This window comes from Neofelis nebulosa, chromosome 3 (genome assembly GCF_028018385.1).
Source record: "Neofelis nebulosa isolate mNeoNeb1 chromosome 3, mNeoNeb1.pri, whole genome shotgun sequence".
Classification (NCBI taxonomy): Eukaryota; Metazoa; Chordata; class Mammalia; order Carnivora; family Felidae; genus Neofelis; species Neofelis nebulosa.
In genome coordinates this window covers 82,950,571-82,970,493 of record NC_080784.1, presented here as the reverse complement: position 1 = coordinate 82,970,493, position 19,923 = coordinate 82,950,571, and the positions used below count along the sequence as shown (strand labels likewise).

Genomic DNA, 19,923 nt, shown 5'->3' with positions numbered 1-19,923 from the left:
TTCTCCGTTAACGGTGACTCAGAATGTTTTTTTTTCTAAGAGACAACTGTGGTAGAGTTTTTCTTCTTGTCAATAAAATGAAAGTTTAAAATGTCTCCAGTCTTCAGTCTCCTGTGTTCAAGGAGTGAGCACTTGCAGGCCAGATGACTCCGGTTTTTGAGTTGAGGTGAATACAGATGAAATTTATCAGTGTGAGGTCATTAGGACCTGGATGTCTTGAAGTTACTATGAACCGAAGGACATTTTTCCATTACAAGCACAAATTGGAGAACAGGGATTCAGTGGGATTAAAGAAAGTGGTACAACTTCTGGAGGAAGTGGCAAGGAGATGTACAAATAAGACAGATTTGTTTGTGGAAGTTGAGGATGGTAAGAAAATTCCTCAGTGCCTTCAGTCTACTTAACAAGTAATCATCTAATGAAACAAAACAGAGCTGACACTTGCTATTCTCTAGGGAGTGTCTGTGACTAAGAATAATTGACCGCTTGTCTTATAAGCAGCCTAGGTTTGTCAGGATGGAAGGACTTGTGCATGCAGAGCAGAACCAGAAAGCGTTCTTGTCTTAAAGAATTTTCCAACACAGTGGAGATGTATCGGATAGTATATTTGGCACACCTAAATATGTAAACCAGAGTGCTGTCCTCTTTAGAGTCTCATGTAATTGTGACATCCATAAATTCCTTGCTTCACTTTCATCCAAGGGATGCTACTTTTGAAATTATCTGGCCACAGTGTCACAGCTTGCAATGAACTTATGAGTGGTAAGTAGTAAGCTGCTCTTCAGTCTGCGTGTTACTCCTGTCCTTTTAGATTCCGGAGTTTCCCACTCGGTTAACACTGGTGACAGACCACATGGCAGCTCTTGCTTGCATGTCTCCTAAGTCGCACCTGAGAGACTGGGAGACTGGCTGTTAGCATCTGTGTTTTAAGGTAGTCGTAATTGCATTACTACTAAAAATAGGTTTTTGAGAGCTCATCCTCCCTCCCACTGTCACACACCGGTTGCCCGGATTTGGAAAATTAATCTCTGAAAAAAGATTTTTAATGAAAAAATGGCAGCCGTAACTATTCAGAGTCATTAATTAACATGCTTAGAAAGTTGCGAAGTGTTTGGAAGTAACCAAAACAAGGCTTAATAAGAGGCTCACTAAGGTGAAATTTGACTTCTGGATGTTTGTAATGGCAGGACTTTGATGCTTTGATCTAAGACCAGCAGAATTCTTCTGTGGTCTCCAGTGGATCTTCATGTCACTTTCTTGTGTAGGAATTTGTTTAAATACGTTTTCTGAGGATTCAGTTGAAGTAGAGTTCCTGGCAGCAGAGTAGGTAGTTTAAAAAGTGTTTTCAAACCTGCAAAAGTTGGAGAGAGATGTTATCCATCCTCACTTTCTTTTTGTTCTAGGATTATTTTGGTTAGTGTGAGTTTTATTTAGCTACATTTGACCCATTTGAAACTGAACATCAAGGGCTAACTGCTATTTTAAAACAGGAAAAATAAATCCAGGGGCACCTCACCTGTTTTTTTCTACAGGTCTAATATCTCAAAATGAAGTTAGTTCCTAATGAAGTAGCTGGGGAAAAGAAATCTTTGTTTGGAACCAGATCACAGAGCTTTATAACTCTGAGGTATTTGTCTGAGACCAAAATAGATGGAGAAAACCCATCTCTGTTTTTATATTCATTGTAATGACATTATACTTGTATAGCAAATTTTAACTTGTTTTTTTTCCTGGTTTGCCTTAACAGTGGATAAGGATGTATCATTTTCCTTAATGAGCAGTATAATAGTCTTTGTGCTTTTGTTAGGCACTGTTTAGAGTTGATGCTGCTTATGGTTGTATTTTACTTGTTCCAGAGCACTGTCTCTACCTGCGTTCATAACTTTTTCACAGGTACTGTTCATAGGATTGTTTTTCCACCCGGAAATGCGAGTGTATGTCCTTCTTCTCCTTCAGTGCTAAGCCAGTATGCGGATTGTCTGCTGTTCTACTTTCTTGGGTAACAGGTAATTTAGTTTTACCAAAAGTTAGAAGTTCTCTATTCCTCAGGACTTTTGACTCTGTAGCCTAATTTTACTTAGGTCTGATGAATATGGTTGTGATCCCCTTCTCTTCACCACCACCCCCCCCCCCAACCCTTGTGCCATTTTGTGAATTTTCTGTCTTACTCTTCCATCAACAAAGCTCATTGCAATTCTTGGCTTAATGATGAATTGCTCTTTATGGTTTAAAATATTTACTGGCATTGAATCTCTGGAGTATTTTTCTTTGCAGCCTTCGTGTTTTTTAAGTATTTTTAACCGTAATCTGTTGTGTCTACTCTTCTGTGATTCTGTGGTTTCTTTGAGTGTCGGGAAGTTTTAGGGTATCTTTGTTTTATCCTTCTTGAGAGTCATGATCTGTTTTGCCAATACTGCCTTTGGTAGGAGTATGCAGTTGACTTGGGTACCCAAATGAAATCAGGTAGACTTAAAAAAAATGGAGTAGTGAAAGTTACATTACAGATCCTCTGGCATGTTCACTTTTTAGCCCTTTATGATGTCTTAATTTAGTCAAGCACCTCAGAGGAGGCAAGAATTCTTACTAGGCCTTAAATCCTATTTAAAGTTGGATGCAAGGATAGATGACACGTACCTTTCCATAGTACTTGTACAACACATCTCTGAGGTATTTTACATCTCCATGGCATTCTAATGAGGTATATAATGAAACATCTTAGGTATAAAAACTAGTGCACTACAAAAATCATACAGTTGGCTTATGATTTCTCTGAAGCCCCATTGTGGCTCTTCTTTGGGAGCTCAAGTCTTAACTTTTTCTGCTTATTCACAAGATCATCTGCTTAAGAAGAAAGCTTAGTGGTATAAGTCAGGAAATAATGCACACAGCTTGTTACTTGGAAATACTGGTTTCCTAAAAAAATGGTTCAAGCATTTTTATAGAAAGGTAATTTTTGTAAAGTTGTCTTTTTTTCCTAAATAACTTATCCAACTGTTAAACAGTTTCAAAGTGAAGTTAATCAATACCCTGTGCTTTTAGTTCCTTAATTCCTTTGATCTTTATGCCATGCTGTTTTACTATTAGAGTTAAGACAAAGTAATGAACCAGAGAATGAGAAGTGAAAAAAAAAGTTGCTTGCTTCATTGACAATAGACCATTTATCTTTCTTTAGTTCCTTTTTTTTTTTTTTTAAGGTACTAGGATAGGAGTCTTTGTTTTTTTTCCCCAATCACTTTTTGCAGCCTATATTTTATATTTATTTTATTGTATAATTTAATTATTCCCTCAATATTTAATGGAGCCATTTATTTTGTCTACTTCATTGAATTCCATGCAAGTGCAAGAATTATAAGCCACACTAGTCTGAAGCTACAGAGGGATTTAATTTGGTCATGATCTGTCTCCTCCCTCCTCCATCCTTTTATAAAGGTACTTGTTTTGTACCACTTGGCAGCTACTCTCCCTCTTCCCTTTTTTAATTGTATTTTCAGATACAAATTAGAATAATTATTTTAAGACTTTGTGTGGGAATCTGGGATCTGAAAGGTATTGAATAGTAGATAATGTATTTTGTTTATATTCACACAGTTGGATAATTACATGCTTCTTTACTAGATGAGGCCAAGATAAAGAAAATGTCCATTGTGCAATTGGCTAATTAGGTTTCCTTTAAATAGAAAGCAAGTTACACAGCAGTTAAAGGTATTTTAATTTTTTTTGCTTTTTTCCTTTTAACATTAAGGAATAGTACATGGGTTGCAAAATTAAATAGCCAAGTCAAAAGGAGTATGAGAAGAGTATTTTTCTCATTTGACTTCTGGCAGTGCTAATAGAAATCCTTCTCATGGGCAGCACTCCATAAGGAAAAAATCTGAATTTAGAACACTGTTTTAAACAGGGTTTAAAAAAACGTATTTTTATTATTTGCAAAATCAGATCACAGTCTAAGTCCAACCTGGCTTTAAAAGCAGTTTGTATGTGGCTTGACCTCATAAAATTGATTTTTTTTTTTGTAATTTGCAAATATTTGCATATGGAGGCTTTTTTTTAAATTCAGAAGTTAAAGTTTTTCATTAAATGTTTGAAAAGTTTAGAAAAGTAGGAGAGACATATTACTAACCTTCCAAATCCAGCCACTGTTAATATTTTGATGTATTTACATAGTTGTTCATGCTACATAACCCATGTTATTTTGTGCTTAAGGTTTTTTCCAAGTTATTACATAGCTTTTATGAACATAATTTTTAAGGGCTACGTAATATTCTATTGAGTGGATTGTACCATAGCTTACTTACCTGTTTTCTAGTTATTAGCTTTTCTCTTTTTCCTCTAAAAAAGATAATACTTTGATGAAAATCTTTGTGCAAAAACATTTTACCTTTCTAGTTCAGAATATTTCCTTAGAGTAAGTTTCGAAAAGTGAAGTTGCTGGAACAAAAGATAGTATTTTTAAGGCTTTTAGAGGTTCTTTACTGAGTGAATGATTTTTTTTTTTTTTTTTTTTTTTTTTTTTTTTTTGTCAGTGTGAAATGTTTGTATTTGGAGAAGAGGGAAGGAAATCTCTGTTTGCTGACTCATGTTTTTATTTTGCACTTTAAACTGATAAGGCCACTTAGCTTTTGACATAAACTAAAGCAGGAAGTACAAAAACGGGCAGAAAAAAAAATGAGCTGTCTTGCCAAGGCCACAGTATCATGGACTCATTGGTAGGTGACTTGTTTGACTTGTATATTAAAAAAATACTTAACTCAAGTAGACAGATATTAGTCATCGGCTGGCATTTTGTTTCATCTACGCACATTTATATGTAAAGGTTTGTGATCTTGCCACTTTTAATTTTTGTGAAGTGGCATTGGGACAGTCCCTCCAGTTGGCTCCTGCAGTGTTTAGAGGTAGCGGTTTGTTTTTTGTTCTCTGTATGGAGAAGTCTTCCTGTATTAAGGCTATCACCTTGGCTGTCTCTGTGAAACACAGATTAGATCTGTAGGTCTAATCACAGCATTGCTGTGATAGAAAACCTTCCACTTGTCTACGGGATAAGATGTATCACAGGCCCTTGCCCCTGCCCTTCTTATCAGCCCTGTGTCATCGCCAGCCACCTTGAGCCCTGCATTTCTATTTTGTGTCTGTTAGAACTAGCAGTTTCTTTGTTTTATTTTTTTAATATAATTTATTGTCAAATTGGCTTCCATGTAACACCTAGTGCTCATCCCAACAAGTGCCCACCTCAGTGCCCATCACCCACTTTCCCCTCTCCCGCACCCCCCATCAACCCTCAGTTTGTTCTCTGTATTTAAGAGTCTCTTATGGTTTGCCTCCCTCCCTCTCTGTTTGTAACTTTTTTTTTTCTCCCCTCAAACCAGCAGTTTAGACAAGTGGCTAAAATATTGAGGCTCTCTTAGAGAGCACAGATTCAGACCCTGGCTCTGGCCTACAGCTGTGTCTGTAAACTTTGGGCAACTTATTTCACTTTTCTGTATTTCACTTCCCTCACCTGTAAAAAGAGGGAAACGATAGTGTTTACTCAGAGGGTTTGTTGTAAAGGTTACACTAGTTAGTAGATCCAAACTGTCGGAACAGTGTCTGTCAGGTAGCGATAGCTCAAAATGTTAGCTCTGTTGTTTCATAAAATTCTACTCATCCTTTAAGACCTCTTTGGGAAAACTTCCTGAAATCCTTGGAATTAATTGTTTTCTTCTCTTATATATTATTGTTTACACTCATTTTAGAGCTTTTCTCGTACAGTGTTCTAGTTAGTTCCTGGTGGGCAAATGCACAGTACATGGGCCTCCGCTTCTACTCCTGTGCTCATGTTCTACCTTGGTATATAGTCACAGTGTGATCCTTCTGGATGACTCCCTGGAGATGGCCTAACACTTCTCAACCCAATCCTTTAGCGTTAGCATGGACACCAACTTGCCGCAGAGAGCGTTGTTGACTTCCTGGCTCTTTTCTCAGCTTGTGAGCCCCTTTAGGATGCAGACATTTTTGCCCCTGTCCCTGTATATCTATAGCACAGTGCCAAACACTTAGCAGGCACTCAGTATAGCTTTGTTGAATGAGTGTCAGTTTGAATAGTTAAAACAAAGGTCTTAAATGGTGGTTCTTAATCTCACCCCGCAACATACTTGCCTTGTATAACCCATCACTGACAGTGTTTGAAATAGCCCCTGGTGATTTTGATATAAACTCACCCCGTTCTATTTGAAAATCATTGGCTAAAATATAAAAAAGCGGTTATTGGAGTAGAAGAAAAGGCAATATAAAATAAGAAGAAATACATTCCCTTCGTAATTTGTTATGAGAAGACTAGAAAGAAGTTGTCCTTGTTCTTTTGCAAAGCTAATCTAAAAGTAAATGATTATTTCAGTAGGTACACTCTGACCAAGTGTGACTTTTGATAGCAGCATGGCTTTGTTTTCTCTTTCCTTTTCTGTTAAATGAAATTAATACCAACTTCAATAGAACTGGCAAATTTGGGTAAAACTCTTTACTTTGAAAAAGGAAATAACTGATTCTCTACAGCCCATTGAGTGATATTTTTATTTAGTAATATTTACTCATAGTTTATTGAGTAAAGTTGGAGTTCCACGGTTGGCCTTCTGATTTGTTCAGGGAGCTAAATTATTTATTAAACATTTATTGAGAATCTGCTGGGTGCCAGGTACAGTGCTGGCTCTGAGGATAGGAAGATACTAAGATTGAATTCCTCAGTCACTTTGCTGTAGTGAGGAACGCATGTAGACTACCACAAAGTAGCTCTAGATGTGCATATTGCTGTGACAGCAATTAGTAATCCGTATCCTTTTAACTTGCGAGGATCAGTAATGATTTCCCCTTTTATTCCCATTGTTACTAATTTGTGCCTTCACTTTTACTGACCAGTTTTGCTAGAGGTTTGTCCAATTTTATTAGTATTTCTGGGGAAGCAACTTTGATTTTGTAAGTTTTCTGTTATGCCTTTTTTTTTTCCAATTTCTTATCATTTCTACTTTCTTTGAGTTTAATTTACTGTTCCTTTCCTTTTTCTTGTGGTAGATACATAGACCATTAGTTTTCATCTTTTTTTTTCTAATATATGCATTTCAGACTATAAATTTTCCTTTAAGCATGGCTTGAGCCACATCCTGCAAGTTTTGATGTGTCATATTTTTATAATCATTAAGTTAAATATGTTTTTCAGTTTTCACTGTAGTTTCTTCTTTGACCCATGAGTTATTTAAGTGTAATTATTTTAGAGAACGATATTTTTGTTACTGATTTCTTATACTGTGCTCAAAGGCATATTGTTTGGTTTTGATATGTATAGAGATTTGCTTTATAGCTCTTTATATGGTCAATTTGGGTAAGTATTCTATGTATATTTGAAAGTATATTCTACAGTCATTGGGTACAGTGATCTATGTACATGAATTGGATCAAGTTTTTTTACAAATGTTGTTAATCTTCAATGTCTGTTGATTCTTGTTGACTTGTTATATCAGTTATCGTTTTAATCTTCCACTAAGATTATGGGTTTGTCTGTTTGTTATTTTAATTCTGTCAGCTTATGCTTAATGTATTTTGACACTTTTTACATGAAAATTTGAGGTTATGCTATATTCATGGTAGATCAACTCTTTTTTATTTCTTTTTTAATGTTTATTCATTTTTGGGAGACAGTGGAGGTGGGGGTGGGACAGAAAGAAAGGGAGACACAGAATCAGAAGCAGGCTCCAGGCTCTGAGCTGTCAGCACGGAGCCTGACGTGGGGCTTGAACTCACAAACCGTGATATCATGACCTGAGCTGAAGTCGGAGGCTTAACCACCTGAGCCACCCAGGCACCCCTAGATCAACTCTTTTAATGTTATGAAATATCCCTTTTTTAAATATCTGGTGATACTTCTTATTTTTGAAGTATGTTCTTTCTTATTGGATAGTTACAGAAGCTTTTTTGGTTAAAATATGCATAGTATATCTTTTTCCATCCTTTTTCTTGCAACCTTTCTCTGTCCTTTATATTTAATGTGTGCCTCTTGTAAGTACATAGTAGAGTTAGGTATGATCCCCATCCATCCCTACCCATCTTTTACTTGCATATTTAGTCTGTTGATATTTAAATAATTAATGATACTTTTGGAATTAGATCTAAACCTATTGTTTTCTGTTTGTCCCACGTATTTGCTCTGTTTTTTTCTCTTAAATTCTTTGCAGTAATATTTTTTTTAAAAATCCGTATTTTTTAACTTCTCTGGATGAATCATATTTTTAAAAAGAATTCTATATTGTATAAGTTCTCTATTACCTTTTTATAGTTTTTTTAAATTATCCTATCATTAGTTTTTTAAATTATTGTTATGACAAGACTTATCAATAATAATTCAGTGCTTTATCACAACCTGGGTAATACAGGGACCATAGAACACTAATTTCATTTACTCCTTTCTGTTTCTTTTTGTTTTTTCCATGCATTTTAATTCTATTTTTTAAATACCACAAGAGATTCCTATTATTGTTTTTGTAAAGTTAGTACTCATTTAGACTTACCTTTATTTATCCTTCTGGAGCTCTTCATTCTTTCCTCCATTCCTTGCTTCTTTCTGGGATCTTTTTCCTTCTGTTTCACAAATTCCTGTCAGAAGTCAGTTCTCTCAGATTTTGTATGTTGTAAAACACATTTATTTTACAATCACTATTGCATGATTTTTCCACTAAGTATAGAATTCTAAGTTACTAGTTGTTTGTTTACATTTGCACGTTAATGATTGCCTTCTTGTTTCCATTGTTTCTGTTGGAATGTCAGCTGTCAGCCTTATTGTACTTATTGTAGAAAAATAAGGTGTCTTTTTAAAGTTTTTTGTTACAGGTTTTCAGCAACTTTACTGTGATATGATCCATCAAAACTTGTGGGTTTCTTTATATTTATCCTTGTTGGGATTTGTAGGGCTTCATGGATCTGTGTCTAGATGTCTGTTGTCAGTTTTGGAAAATCCTTGGCCAGTATCTACAAACATTGCCTCTGCAACAGTTTTCTCTCCTCTATTCCCACCAATTAAGATGATTTAAAAAAAAAATAATAAAAAAAGATGAATTCAGGCCATGTTTCAGTATAAAAACTGGTCCATTTCATTTTTTGCCCTTACACTAGAGCATGCCCCTTTGGGGTCTCCCCCTATGAGGCCACTGAAATCTCTGCTTCATTCTTGAGCCCCCTTCAGCTCGGCTACCAGGCCTCTTGCTACTTACAGTGCAGGCATTGGTAAGGGCCCTGAGAAGAGGAGCAGAAAAGAATGTTCTGCTCACTTCATTGCTTTTCTGTTCTAAGCATCTTGGCCCTCTAGTCCTGAGGACTTTGGCTGCTCTTTGATGTATTTAAAATTAAAGTGGGGCGTTTTTGTTTGTTTATATTTTATTACCTTTTAGAGTGATTCTTGGGAGGAGGTTGGTGTGATACATGCTCTACTATATCTTAGCTGGAATTTGTGCAAAGTTTCCCTCTTTAAGCTTTCTCACCTTTTCTGTTTTTGTCTGGTGAGGAGTAACTGGAAGGCTTGATTGAGACAGCTGGACTAAAGAATTTGGTACAGTATGTGTTCATGTGCTCCATTCCTTTCCTATCAATAAAAACCAAATTTCCTACTTTACTTGCCCTATGGCCCATAGACACAGGCTTGTTTACTGAATAAATACCCTAAAATCTTATAATGTTTACATAGTAGAAATAGAACTAATTTCTCTTTCAGCATAAAGATACTTGAAGAATAAACCAAAAACAGATGTTAAGACCACTGTATGTTTTTCTGTCACTTTCAGTTTTTGTTGCTTGAGGTCTGTTTTGAAATACATTTTTAGAGCTTCTCAATGAATCTGAGTGTAAAGCATTACAATATTGTTGATAACTTGGACTTTTTTGCACGAAGGTGTCTACTGCTTCTATCTCAGAACAGTAACTTACTACTTTTTAAACTGTGTCTCTGTAAAATGGCAACGACCGTATTACCTCACTGTGAAGACTGTTTAAAAAAACTAAGTGTTAGTCTGTTTGGGCCGCTGCAACAGAATACCTCAGACTGGGTGGCTTAAACAGTAGAAATTTATTCTCACAGTTCTGGAGGCTGGGAATACCAAGATCAAGGGTCCGGTCAGTTTGATTTCTGGTGAGAGCTCTGCCACAGGCTTGTAGACTGCTGTCTTCTCTCTGAGTCTTCACATAGCCTCTCCTCAGTGTGTGTGCAAAGCAGGGAAGCCCTTCCTCTTGTAGAGCCACCAGTCTTACCAGATCATGGCCCATCTCTTATGACCTCATTTAACCTTAGTTACTTCCTTAGAGGCTCCATCTCCAAATACAGTTGCAGTGGGGGTTATGGCTTCAACATGAATTTTAGGGAGGACATGATTCAGTCCATAACATATTGTAATACATAAAAGTACTTAAAATAGTACCTGGCCCATAGTAATTGTGCAGTGAATTGTGGTTTTGTATAGCGAGTATTTTAAACATTTTTTTCCCCTTTTTTCTTTTCTAGGTGCTGACTTTGGAGTACTTTTTAAAGCACTAGGCATGGTAATTTCTACTTTTTGGGACCTCAAAACCAAGAAGCTACAGAGAATCCTATGTCAATAAAGTGAAATCTCTTCCATTGTGCTTTTGCATTTGGAGACTCCTGTATTTCCCCGTACACAAGGAGTGTAGAACTAGTGTGGTCATTATGAACGTGACAAGTTTATTTTCCTTCACAAGTCCAGCTGTGAAGAGACTTCTTGGGTGGAAACAGGGTGATGAAGAAGAAAAATGGGCAGAGAAAGCTGTTGATGCTTTGGTGAAAAAACTGAAGAAAAAGAAAGGTGCCATGGAGGAACTGGAAAAGGCCTTGAGCTGCCCAGGGCAGCCAAGTAACTGTGTCACCATCCCCCGCTCTCTGGATGGCAGGCTGCAAGTTTCCCACCGGAAGGGACTGCCTCATGTCATTTACTGCCGAGTGTGGCGTTGGCCCGATCTTCAGAGCCACCATGAACTAAAACCACTGGAATGCTGTGAGTTTCCTTTTGGTTCCAAGCAGAAGGAAGTGTGCATCAATCCCTACCACTATAAGCGAGTAGAAAGTCCTGGTAAGTGAGTCCTTTTATATTGATGTATTTAGCAGATTCGTGTTGTTTAAAATACGAAAATAATCCCTTTCCATGTTTTTAGTTGTGATTTTTATTACTTTTTTTACAAAAGTTTATGTATTTATTTTGAGAGGGAGAGAGCACATGTGGGAGGGGCAGAGAGAGAGAATCCCAAGCAGGCTCCGCACTGCCAGCGCAGAGCCCGATACAGGGTTTGAATGAACCGTGAGATCATGACCCGAGCTGAAACCAAGAGTGGGATGCTTAACTGACTGAGCCCCCCAGGTGCCCCTAGTTGTGATTTTTAAATATTAGGGGAAAATGTGCCAGCCCTTGAAGATTTTGTATTTTCTAACAACTTAGTCCTCTCTAGTTAATTTTGTGTCTTAGGAGCGAGGCAAAATTGTCATAGCAATACTGACAACTCTAATTATGAATGAATGAATGGTTTTCTTTCTAAATTTATTTTTTATGTTTATCATTGGTCCTCTGAATTTCTCTAGATAAACTTAGCTGTGATTTTATTACAGAGGAATAAAATTCAGAAAGAGAAGAAACATGGGGTTGCCACCTGTGTACTTGAGGGAAATACATCTTTAGTGCAATTGCTAATGACTTGTACCACTTTATTTTTAAAGGTAGCATCTTTTGGGGGACCTGGGTGGCTCAGTTGGTTGGGTGTCCGACTTCAGCTCAGGTCATGATCTCGCAGTTTGTGGGTTTGAGCCCCGCATCGGGCTCTGTGCTGACGGCTCAGAGCCTGGAGCCTGCTTCGGATTCTGTGTCTCCCTCTTTCTCTGACCCTCCCCTGTTCATGCTCTGTCTCTCTCTGTCTCAAAAATAAATAAACATTAAAAAAAAAATTTAAAAAAAGATAGCATCTTTTATCATCTCTGGTGGAATTTTGCTCCCTGTGGAGGATATGAGGGAATTCTCTCTGCTGTGGAATCATTAGATGCTATTACTTTAGAGGATATTCCTAGTTTTTACATGTATGACCTTTTTTGAGGGTATAATATGCGTTAAAATTTGTATGGTTTTGCCCTCAAATTAGAATCCCCATTCTAGACAGTTTGCATCAATTGGAAAGTAATTAGGCAGTCTTAAGCACTTAAATATCTCATTGTCAGATTGGAACCCATTTTGTTGATGGATTAGTTATTAATGATTTGTGGTTACCAAGGGTTCCTGAATGAAGCTGTGCATTAGAATCACATGGCTCCCCTCCCAGACATTCTGATTCTGGCACAGCCTTGTAATCCATGTTTTTAACAAATATTTCAGATGGTGTCGAGTAGCTATTGGACTGGTGTTGGAAACTACTATGCTAGATCATGTAGTAACATTCTCAAATAAAAGGCATTCTGTTTTTGTGGGTTTTTAAAAAAAAGTTTTTGGTTTTTCATGGAATATTTAAGACCTACAAAAAGAGTTTAAAGACTAGGGAATAGTATAATAATAAACACCTCTGTATCCACTTAGCCTAAGAAATAAAAGATTACAAATAAAACCCAAACTCTAGGTTTGGCCTCTCTGATTCAGTTTTTTTCCCTTCAGTAACTATTCTGAATTTTTTGCTTAAAATTTGATGTCATCATTCCCATGTGTATTTTTATACTGTTATTATGTATGTCTGAATCCATGACAACACATAATATTATTTTATATGTTTAGAAGAGTTACCGATATTGGAACATCCTTCCACAACTTGTTATGTTCATTCAACATTATATTTTTGTGGTTTCTGTATTATATTCTTTTGGATTACCTTGTCAAGGTCTGTGAAAAATCCTCTGGAAATTTTTTTGGAATTTCATTGGTTTCATTTGCAAAGGATTGACTTAATTTTGCATTTTCTACATTTATTTAGGTCTTTTTCTTTAAGTTTCCTCCATATAATTCTTGTAGATCTTTCTTTAGATTTATGTCTAGATAACTAGTTGGTTTTTATTGTATCCATTTAAAAGTTACATTTTGTTAGACTTGATCTTTGCTAAGACTGCATTTGCTTTTTTCCACCAACTTTGCTGAATTCTTATTCTAAATTTTTTTTTTTTAACATTTATTTATTATTGAGAGACAGAGACAGATGGTTAGCATGGGAAGGGCAGAGAGAGAGGGAGACACAGAATCTGAAGCAGGCTCCAGGCTCTGAGCTGTCAGCACAGAGCCCAACGCGGGGCTCGAACCCACAAACCGAAAGATCGTGACCTGAGACGAAGTCAGATGCTTAACCAACTGAGCCACCCAGGCGCCCCTGCTGAATTCTTATTCTAATGCAGACATTCTTTACTAACTATTATATGTGCTGTGAGGTAAATTAAAAAGCAGAAAGTCAACACAGAGATACATGGGCTGTTAGCCAGAAATTGAGATGGAGTTAAGAGTTTTGGAGAAGAAATAAACAGTGTATACAAGTAATATGTACAAACAAGATTATTTAGGTGTGTGATTTTTTTTGATTCACCATAGTAACTTTAAGGAGGTATACAGGGAAGATTCTAATCCTACTTCATTAATGATGAAACTGAGGTCCCTATAAATTTAAGTAACCTGTGTGCCAGACAATTAAGTTTCACTATGTCTTCTCCATCCACACTCCTGCCACTCTTCTCCACCCTTTCAGCAATTCATCTTGTGCCTCCTGACCCATCACTCGCTTCAGGCCAATATCTGCACTACACAGAGAGTTCTTTAAGATGCATGTTATGATCCTGTTATCTTCCTGTTTCCCATTGCTAGTACACAGAGCTCTGCACGTTCTGGTCCTGCCTGCCTGCTGTTCCAGCTTCTTTGCCCGTTCTTCCATATTTTGTGTGTTTGAGTCATATGGGAACACTCTGTTCTTTTCCTCTGTCTGTAACTCGTTTCTCCTCCCTCTTTGTCTAGCTCACTCTTATTTATCCTTCAGTTCTAAGCTTAATGGGTTTCAGCTTTGCTGAGAAGTCTCTCTTGATTCCTCTTTTGCTACCCTCCTGATAGGGTAGTCTCTGTTTCCTGTAGCAATCTGAATTTCTTCATAATGTTCCTCATACTTACACTTGTCTTTTTGTTAGTCTTCCTGGCAAGATAGTAAATAAATAAAACTGTGAGGGTAGGGCCCATATGTATTATTAGCATTTCTACTTTAAGCAGCTAGCACAGTTCAATAAATTTTTTTGGTTGTAATATCTTTGTATGGTCATTTGTCCATTTTTTGGAAATGAGTTTTCAGCTTGCCTATGTCCTCTGAACATCATCTTCCCTTGTTCGTTTATTTCACTACTAACAATGAAATAACACTATTACTAACACCTCTGACATGACAAAAAGTTTTTCTTTAGGTTAAAAATTAATACTGAGATGATTTTGTTGCTCTTAGTAACTTACTTATAGAAGGTATGTTGGGACAGGGGTGGGATGGGTGGAAAACCAGCTAAAATAAGACATTTGAGACTACAGGTGACATTTTGTCGCCCCCCCCCCCCCAACTGTTAGCCAAAAATCTTGTGAGGCATGCATAGAATAGTTCTAGAAAACTTTGAGGCTGAGGCCAAGATCTGTTGAATTTGAACACATCAGGATTTAGTTTATATTTTTCATATTATAAAGTGACTAATGTGGGAATAAGAACAAATGACCTTTTTCCAGAAACCACTATGAAGCAGCCCCTGCACCTTGTGGAGGGAGGAGCAGAGAGAGAGAGAGAGAGAGAGAGAGAGAGGGAGACAGAGGATCTGAAGCGGGCTTTGTGATGACAGCAGTGAGCCCAATGTGGGGCTTGAACTCAAGATAAGTAAGATCATGACCTGAGCTGAAGTAGAATGCTCAACTGAGCCACCCAGGCACCTCAAGGGGTCTGGAATTCTAAGCTACAGATACACAGCTCTACACGGAATTACTTTGAACTATGTAACAACTTAGCTCAGATAAATTATTTCAAAGAGCAATTTAGCAGTTTAAGCATTAGTTAGGTCTCCCAGACTTGGTATTTTCTGCAGAGATTCCTGTTGAGATCTCTGGAGAAAAATTCAACAAAAACTGGGTGTCTCTAGTTTAAAGGAGTGGTTTTCAAAGTATGTGTTCCCCAGACCAGCAGCATCAGCATCACTCGGGACCTTTTTAGAAATGCAAAGTTTTTGGGGTGCCTGGGTGGCTCAGTCGGTTGAGCGTCCGACTTCAGCTCAGGTCACGATCTTGCGGTCCGTGAGTTTGAGCCCCGCGTCAGGCTCTGGGCTGATGGCCCAGAGCCTGGAGCCTGCTTCCGATTCTGTGTCTCCCTCTCTCTCTGCCCCTCCCCCGTTCATGCTCTGTCTCTCTCTGTCTCAAAAACAAATAAATGTTAAAAAAAAAAAAAATTTTAAAAAGAAATGCAAAGTTTTAGACCCTTGCACAGACCTACTGAACTGAACTCTGGGGATGGGGCCAGGAATCCGTGTTTTGACAAGCTCTGTGGGTGATTCTGATGCAGGCTACAGTTTGAGAACCACTGGTTTAAGGTACCTAGACAAGTCAAGTCCAGTTGACTAGATGAAGTTGTCTATATCGAAAAGAGATGCTAATGGGTTTGTCTTTGAAGTTGTTCGTTCATCATTTTGAACTTTGCATGTTTTGTTACAGATATAAAATTGACCCGATCTTCCAGGACTTCCCTTCTTTCTGATATTCATTAAGATCAGCACTCTGATAAAATGTCATAAGGTGTATTTAAGGAGGTGGAGGAGTCAAGGAGAAAGGAATGCTTTGTTTTTGGCCCAATGCAGGTTTTAGAATTGTGAGTGCTTTGTTTTTGGCCCAGTGCAGGTTTTAGAATTATCCTTTTAATGTTCCTTTGACCAAAAATACTTTCTTTAATTTTTTTGAATATTTATTTATTTTTGAAAGAGAGAGACACAGAGCAGGAGCAGGGGAGGGTCAGAGACAGAGGGAGACACAGCCTGACGCAGGGCTCGAACCCGCGAACCATGAGATCATGACCCAAGCCGAAGTTGGGCACTTAACTGACTGAGCCACCCAGGCACCCCCAAAAATACTTTCATGGATTTAAGGAATTGTGTTTTTTCTTTAACCTATGTCATTTATTTTGTTATAAATAAAGAAGTCTAAAAATTACAGTGGGGGGAAAACCAGAAGTTACACAAGCACTGTGCAGACTTGTATTCATCATAGTTAACAATGGTAAAGAGTGTGAAATGGGAAAGAACCTTTCTGTTGGTGAAAGGTACTACCTTGACCATCACTGAAAAATTTATCTTTGGGAAAGTAAAAAAATATTAAGGATTTCTTTTTCTACAGTGTGTGAACAGTTACAGGAAAGAAAGTTCATGCAGTTTCTGACCGTGACCCTCTTGATGATGTAACAGGTGACTGTTTATTTGGACTTTTAGTAGCCTTTAGAATTAAGGCTAGTTATTAGTGGTTGGGTTAAATATAGGTTTTCCTTTTCTTTACCCAACTAGATGCTGACAGTCGTAAAGTAAGTCATCTAACTGTGGTATTAAGAAGACCATTCAATTGCTATCTGTGGATATTAACATGCCTTTATGGAGACTTCCTGTCATTAGCCTTATTTGTTTTTTATGTTTTTCACATTGTTCTTGAAAACTGTTTTCTGTACTTTAAACTTAATCAACTTGAAAGGCCGTATTAAACCTGAATTTGAAATTCTGAGATTTCTTTTTTTTTTTTTTTTTTAACGTTTATTTATTTTTGAGACAGAGAGAGACAGAGCATGAACAGGGGAGGGGCAGAGAGAGAGGGAGACACAGAATCTGAAACAGGCTCCAGGCTCTGAGCTGTCAGCCCAGAGCCCGATGCGGGGCTCGAACTCAAGGACCGTGAGATCACGACCTGAGCCGAAGTCGGACGCTTAACTGACCAAGCCACCCAGGCGCCCCTGAGATTTCTATTTCAGTCTTTAACACCCTGGAGTTAACCTTCTGGTGCTTCCATTTTTGGTAAAATGGCTCCCAGCTGTTAAAATATACCTAAAAGTCTCTTCACCTGTTGGCTGTATGAGAGTTTTGACTCTTTATCTGCCTCAGTCACCATGTAATTCGTGGCTTGGTAAATTTTATCTCAGAAAGTCTTAAAATTCTAGGAATGGAGAATGAATTTAGTGTTTGCCAGGGACTGAGAAGGGGGTGGGCAGGAGGGAAGTGGGTGTCACTGTAAAAGGGTGAAAACATGAGGGATCCTTGGGTTGATGGAAATTTTATGCGTCTTAATGGTATTGATGTCTATATTGAAATTGTTTTATTATTCTATAGTTTTGCAAGATGTTACCATTGGATGAAACTGGGTAAAGGTTGGATTTCTCTGAATTATTTCTTACAACTGCATGTGAATGAGTCTACAGTTACTTCAATGTAACTGGGTTACAGTCGGTTAAGCTGAGTCGGTTAAGCGTCTGACTTCAGCTCAGGTCATTATCTCATGGTTCCTGAGTGTGAGCCCCGCTTCGGGCCCTGTGCTGACAGCGCAGAGCCTGGAGCTTGCCTCACATTTTGTGTCTCCCTCTCTGCCCATTCCCCGGTCATGCTCGCTCTCTCTCTCTCTCTCTCTCTCTCTCTCAAAAATAAGTAAACATTTAAAAAAATTAAATAAAATTAAAAATAGTGAACTGTGAAAAAGCCCCTAATTCACCTCAGGACTCAATCACACTACTGGTTTTCCTCAAGAAAACCATTGTACTTTGGTAAATGCAGCAAAGATGTTTATGTGTACTTGTTATTTTACACACAGATTATTAAAAAGACATATACTTAAGGATTGAGATTTAATAAAATTAATATTTTAAAAAACCAAAATGAAAAAATTTTTTTAATTGTGTCTCTTCATACTGCAAATGTGGTTTTACTTGAGCCAATGATGACAAAAACTTACATACAAGTAAAAATTTTTCCTTTTTAGGGTTGTGTTAGTATATTCATTTGGAAGATTGGAGTGGAGGAGAAGTATTGACTTTTCCTTCAAGTTTATCTGAATGGTGATACTTAGGAGTCTGATAACTGAAGTTGTAAGCCAGATATCAAGATATAATCATCGATCCTGAAGATTTTGGATTAATTAACAAAATTAAGTCTAAAAATTAAAATAAAGCATTATGACGTGTGTATTAAGGTTCTCCAGAGTAATGGAACCACTAGGATATATATAGATATATGCATATAAGAAGTGATTTATTATAGGAATTGATTTACACAAGTATAGAGGCCATAAAGTCCCGTGATCTGCTGTCTATAAGCTGAAGAGCCAGGAAGTGGGTGGTAGAAGTCTCAATCCTAGTCCAAAGGTCTGAGAACCGGAAGCATTGATTGTTTGAGGGCAGAAGATGGGTGTCCCAGTTTACGCTAAAACACACACACACACACACACACACACACACACACACACACTTGCCTTTCCCCTGCCTTTTTGTTCTATTCAGGCACTAAACAGATTGGAGGATGTCCCCCTTGCATTAGTGAGAGCAACCATCTTTACCCAGTCTACTGATTGAAATGCTAATCTCCTCTGGGGACACACTCACATACACAGCCAAAAAAAATGTTTTGCAGCTCTCTGGGCATCCTGTAGCCCAGGCACGCTGACACCTAAAATTAACCATCTTCCCCTATAATTATCTGCATCTAAATTCTTCATTTAAAAATTTATGGCACATATACAACTCCTCATGAACCGTGTTTGCCCAAGAAAGGCTGGTATGTGATGATAGCACAGGTTGCTAAATCAAATAGTATAAGTCGGGCAGGGGGATGCAGTTAACTCTTAAAAGGCTGAGAGTGGTCATAAAAAAGCTCATTCATCTCTAACACATCTCGACATTGTGTTCCAGACTGTGTGGTAGTGCAGATATATATGCAGATATATATGTATATTTCATTGTACCCAGGATTTAAATCAGCTTATAAGAAGACATACACTAAAGTAGAAAGTATTAGACCAGTGAAAACAAAATAAAATGGAAGGTCAAGACTAAGAGGAAAATAAGCACATATGCATTCCGTAAGAGTTGCTATGATTGATATACAGCTATATATAGCTTCTACATGTTTGTGTCTTAGTCTGGGTGGTTCTGTAATACTTTTGGTGTAGGAGAGAGATGTATATAATGCTTAGGTGAAAGAAGAATGCTTTGAAAGCTGTAAGAGGAACATATCAAAGCATTTGTACCTGTGAAGGGGGGTGGTGGGGAAGAGACTTTGAGGCCCTTAGCAGAGGCTGTGTGCAGGAAGGATACCTTGGGGCAAGGAGAATGTCTACCTTGGGGCAAGGAGAATGTCCCTGGCCTTTGCAGTTGCTCTTTCAGAGTCTACTCAGGGTTCCATTCTTTTGTCCATGTGGAAGTTCTCTTTTGAAAATTCTGCTTCTGTACAAGCTCAGTACACAACCAAGGGGGCATGGAGTTTAGATGATGAATTTTTCTCTAAGATATTATCATTGGCTTTTGACTTGTGTTTGATAATTTTATCATTGGCATCTACCATCTTACTAGAAACAGATGAAGTAGTATAATTATGCATAGGATTTTATACCCAAATCTTTTAGCAGATTCCATATTCTTAAAGGCAAAATGTGAAGTTTAATCTAATTCTTTTTTTTTCCTGAGCAACTGTTTTTAGTGCATTATTTGGGGGCATTGGTATTGTGCTATTTATTAATTGATGAACATAAGAAAGAGCAGTTACAACAGATTACTTTTACAAAAATTGTAAAACTACATAAATTGAGGTAGATAACTGGACAATTATGTGATTTGTTTCTAGATGGGACTTTCTGTTGACAAATACACTTCAATTGGAAATAATTACGACTATACAGATTATACAAATATCTTCCTCATCCTTTTGCT

General features: G+C 37.5%; 1 protein-coding gene across 2 annotated transcripts in view; it reads left to right on the top strand.

Moving 5' to 3' along the window:
- SMAD1 (SMAD family member 1) overlaps nt 1–19,923 on the top strand; it is a 79,771-nt gene that overhangs the window by 21,130 nt on the left and 38,718 nt on the right. For both annotated transcript variants that reach the window (XM_058721259.1, XM_058721260.1), the window contains exon 2: nt 10,508–11,090. In XM_058721259.1, coding sequence (XP_058577242.1) covers nt 10,691–11,090 — 400 coding nt within the window. In that variant the 5' untranslated portion in view covers nt 10,508–10,690. The remainder of the gene's footprint in view (nt 1–10,507; nt 11,091–19,923) is intronic.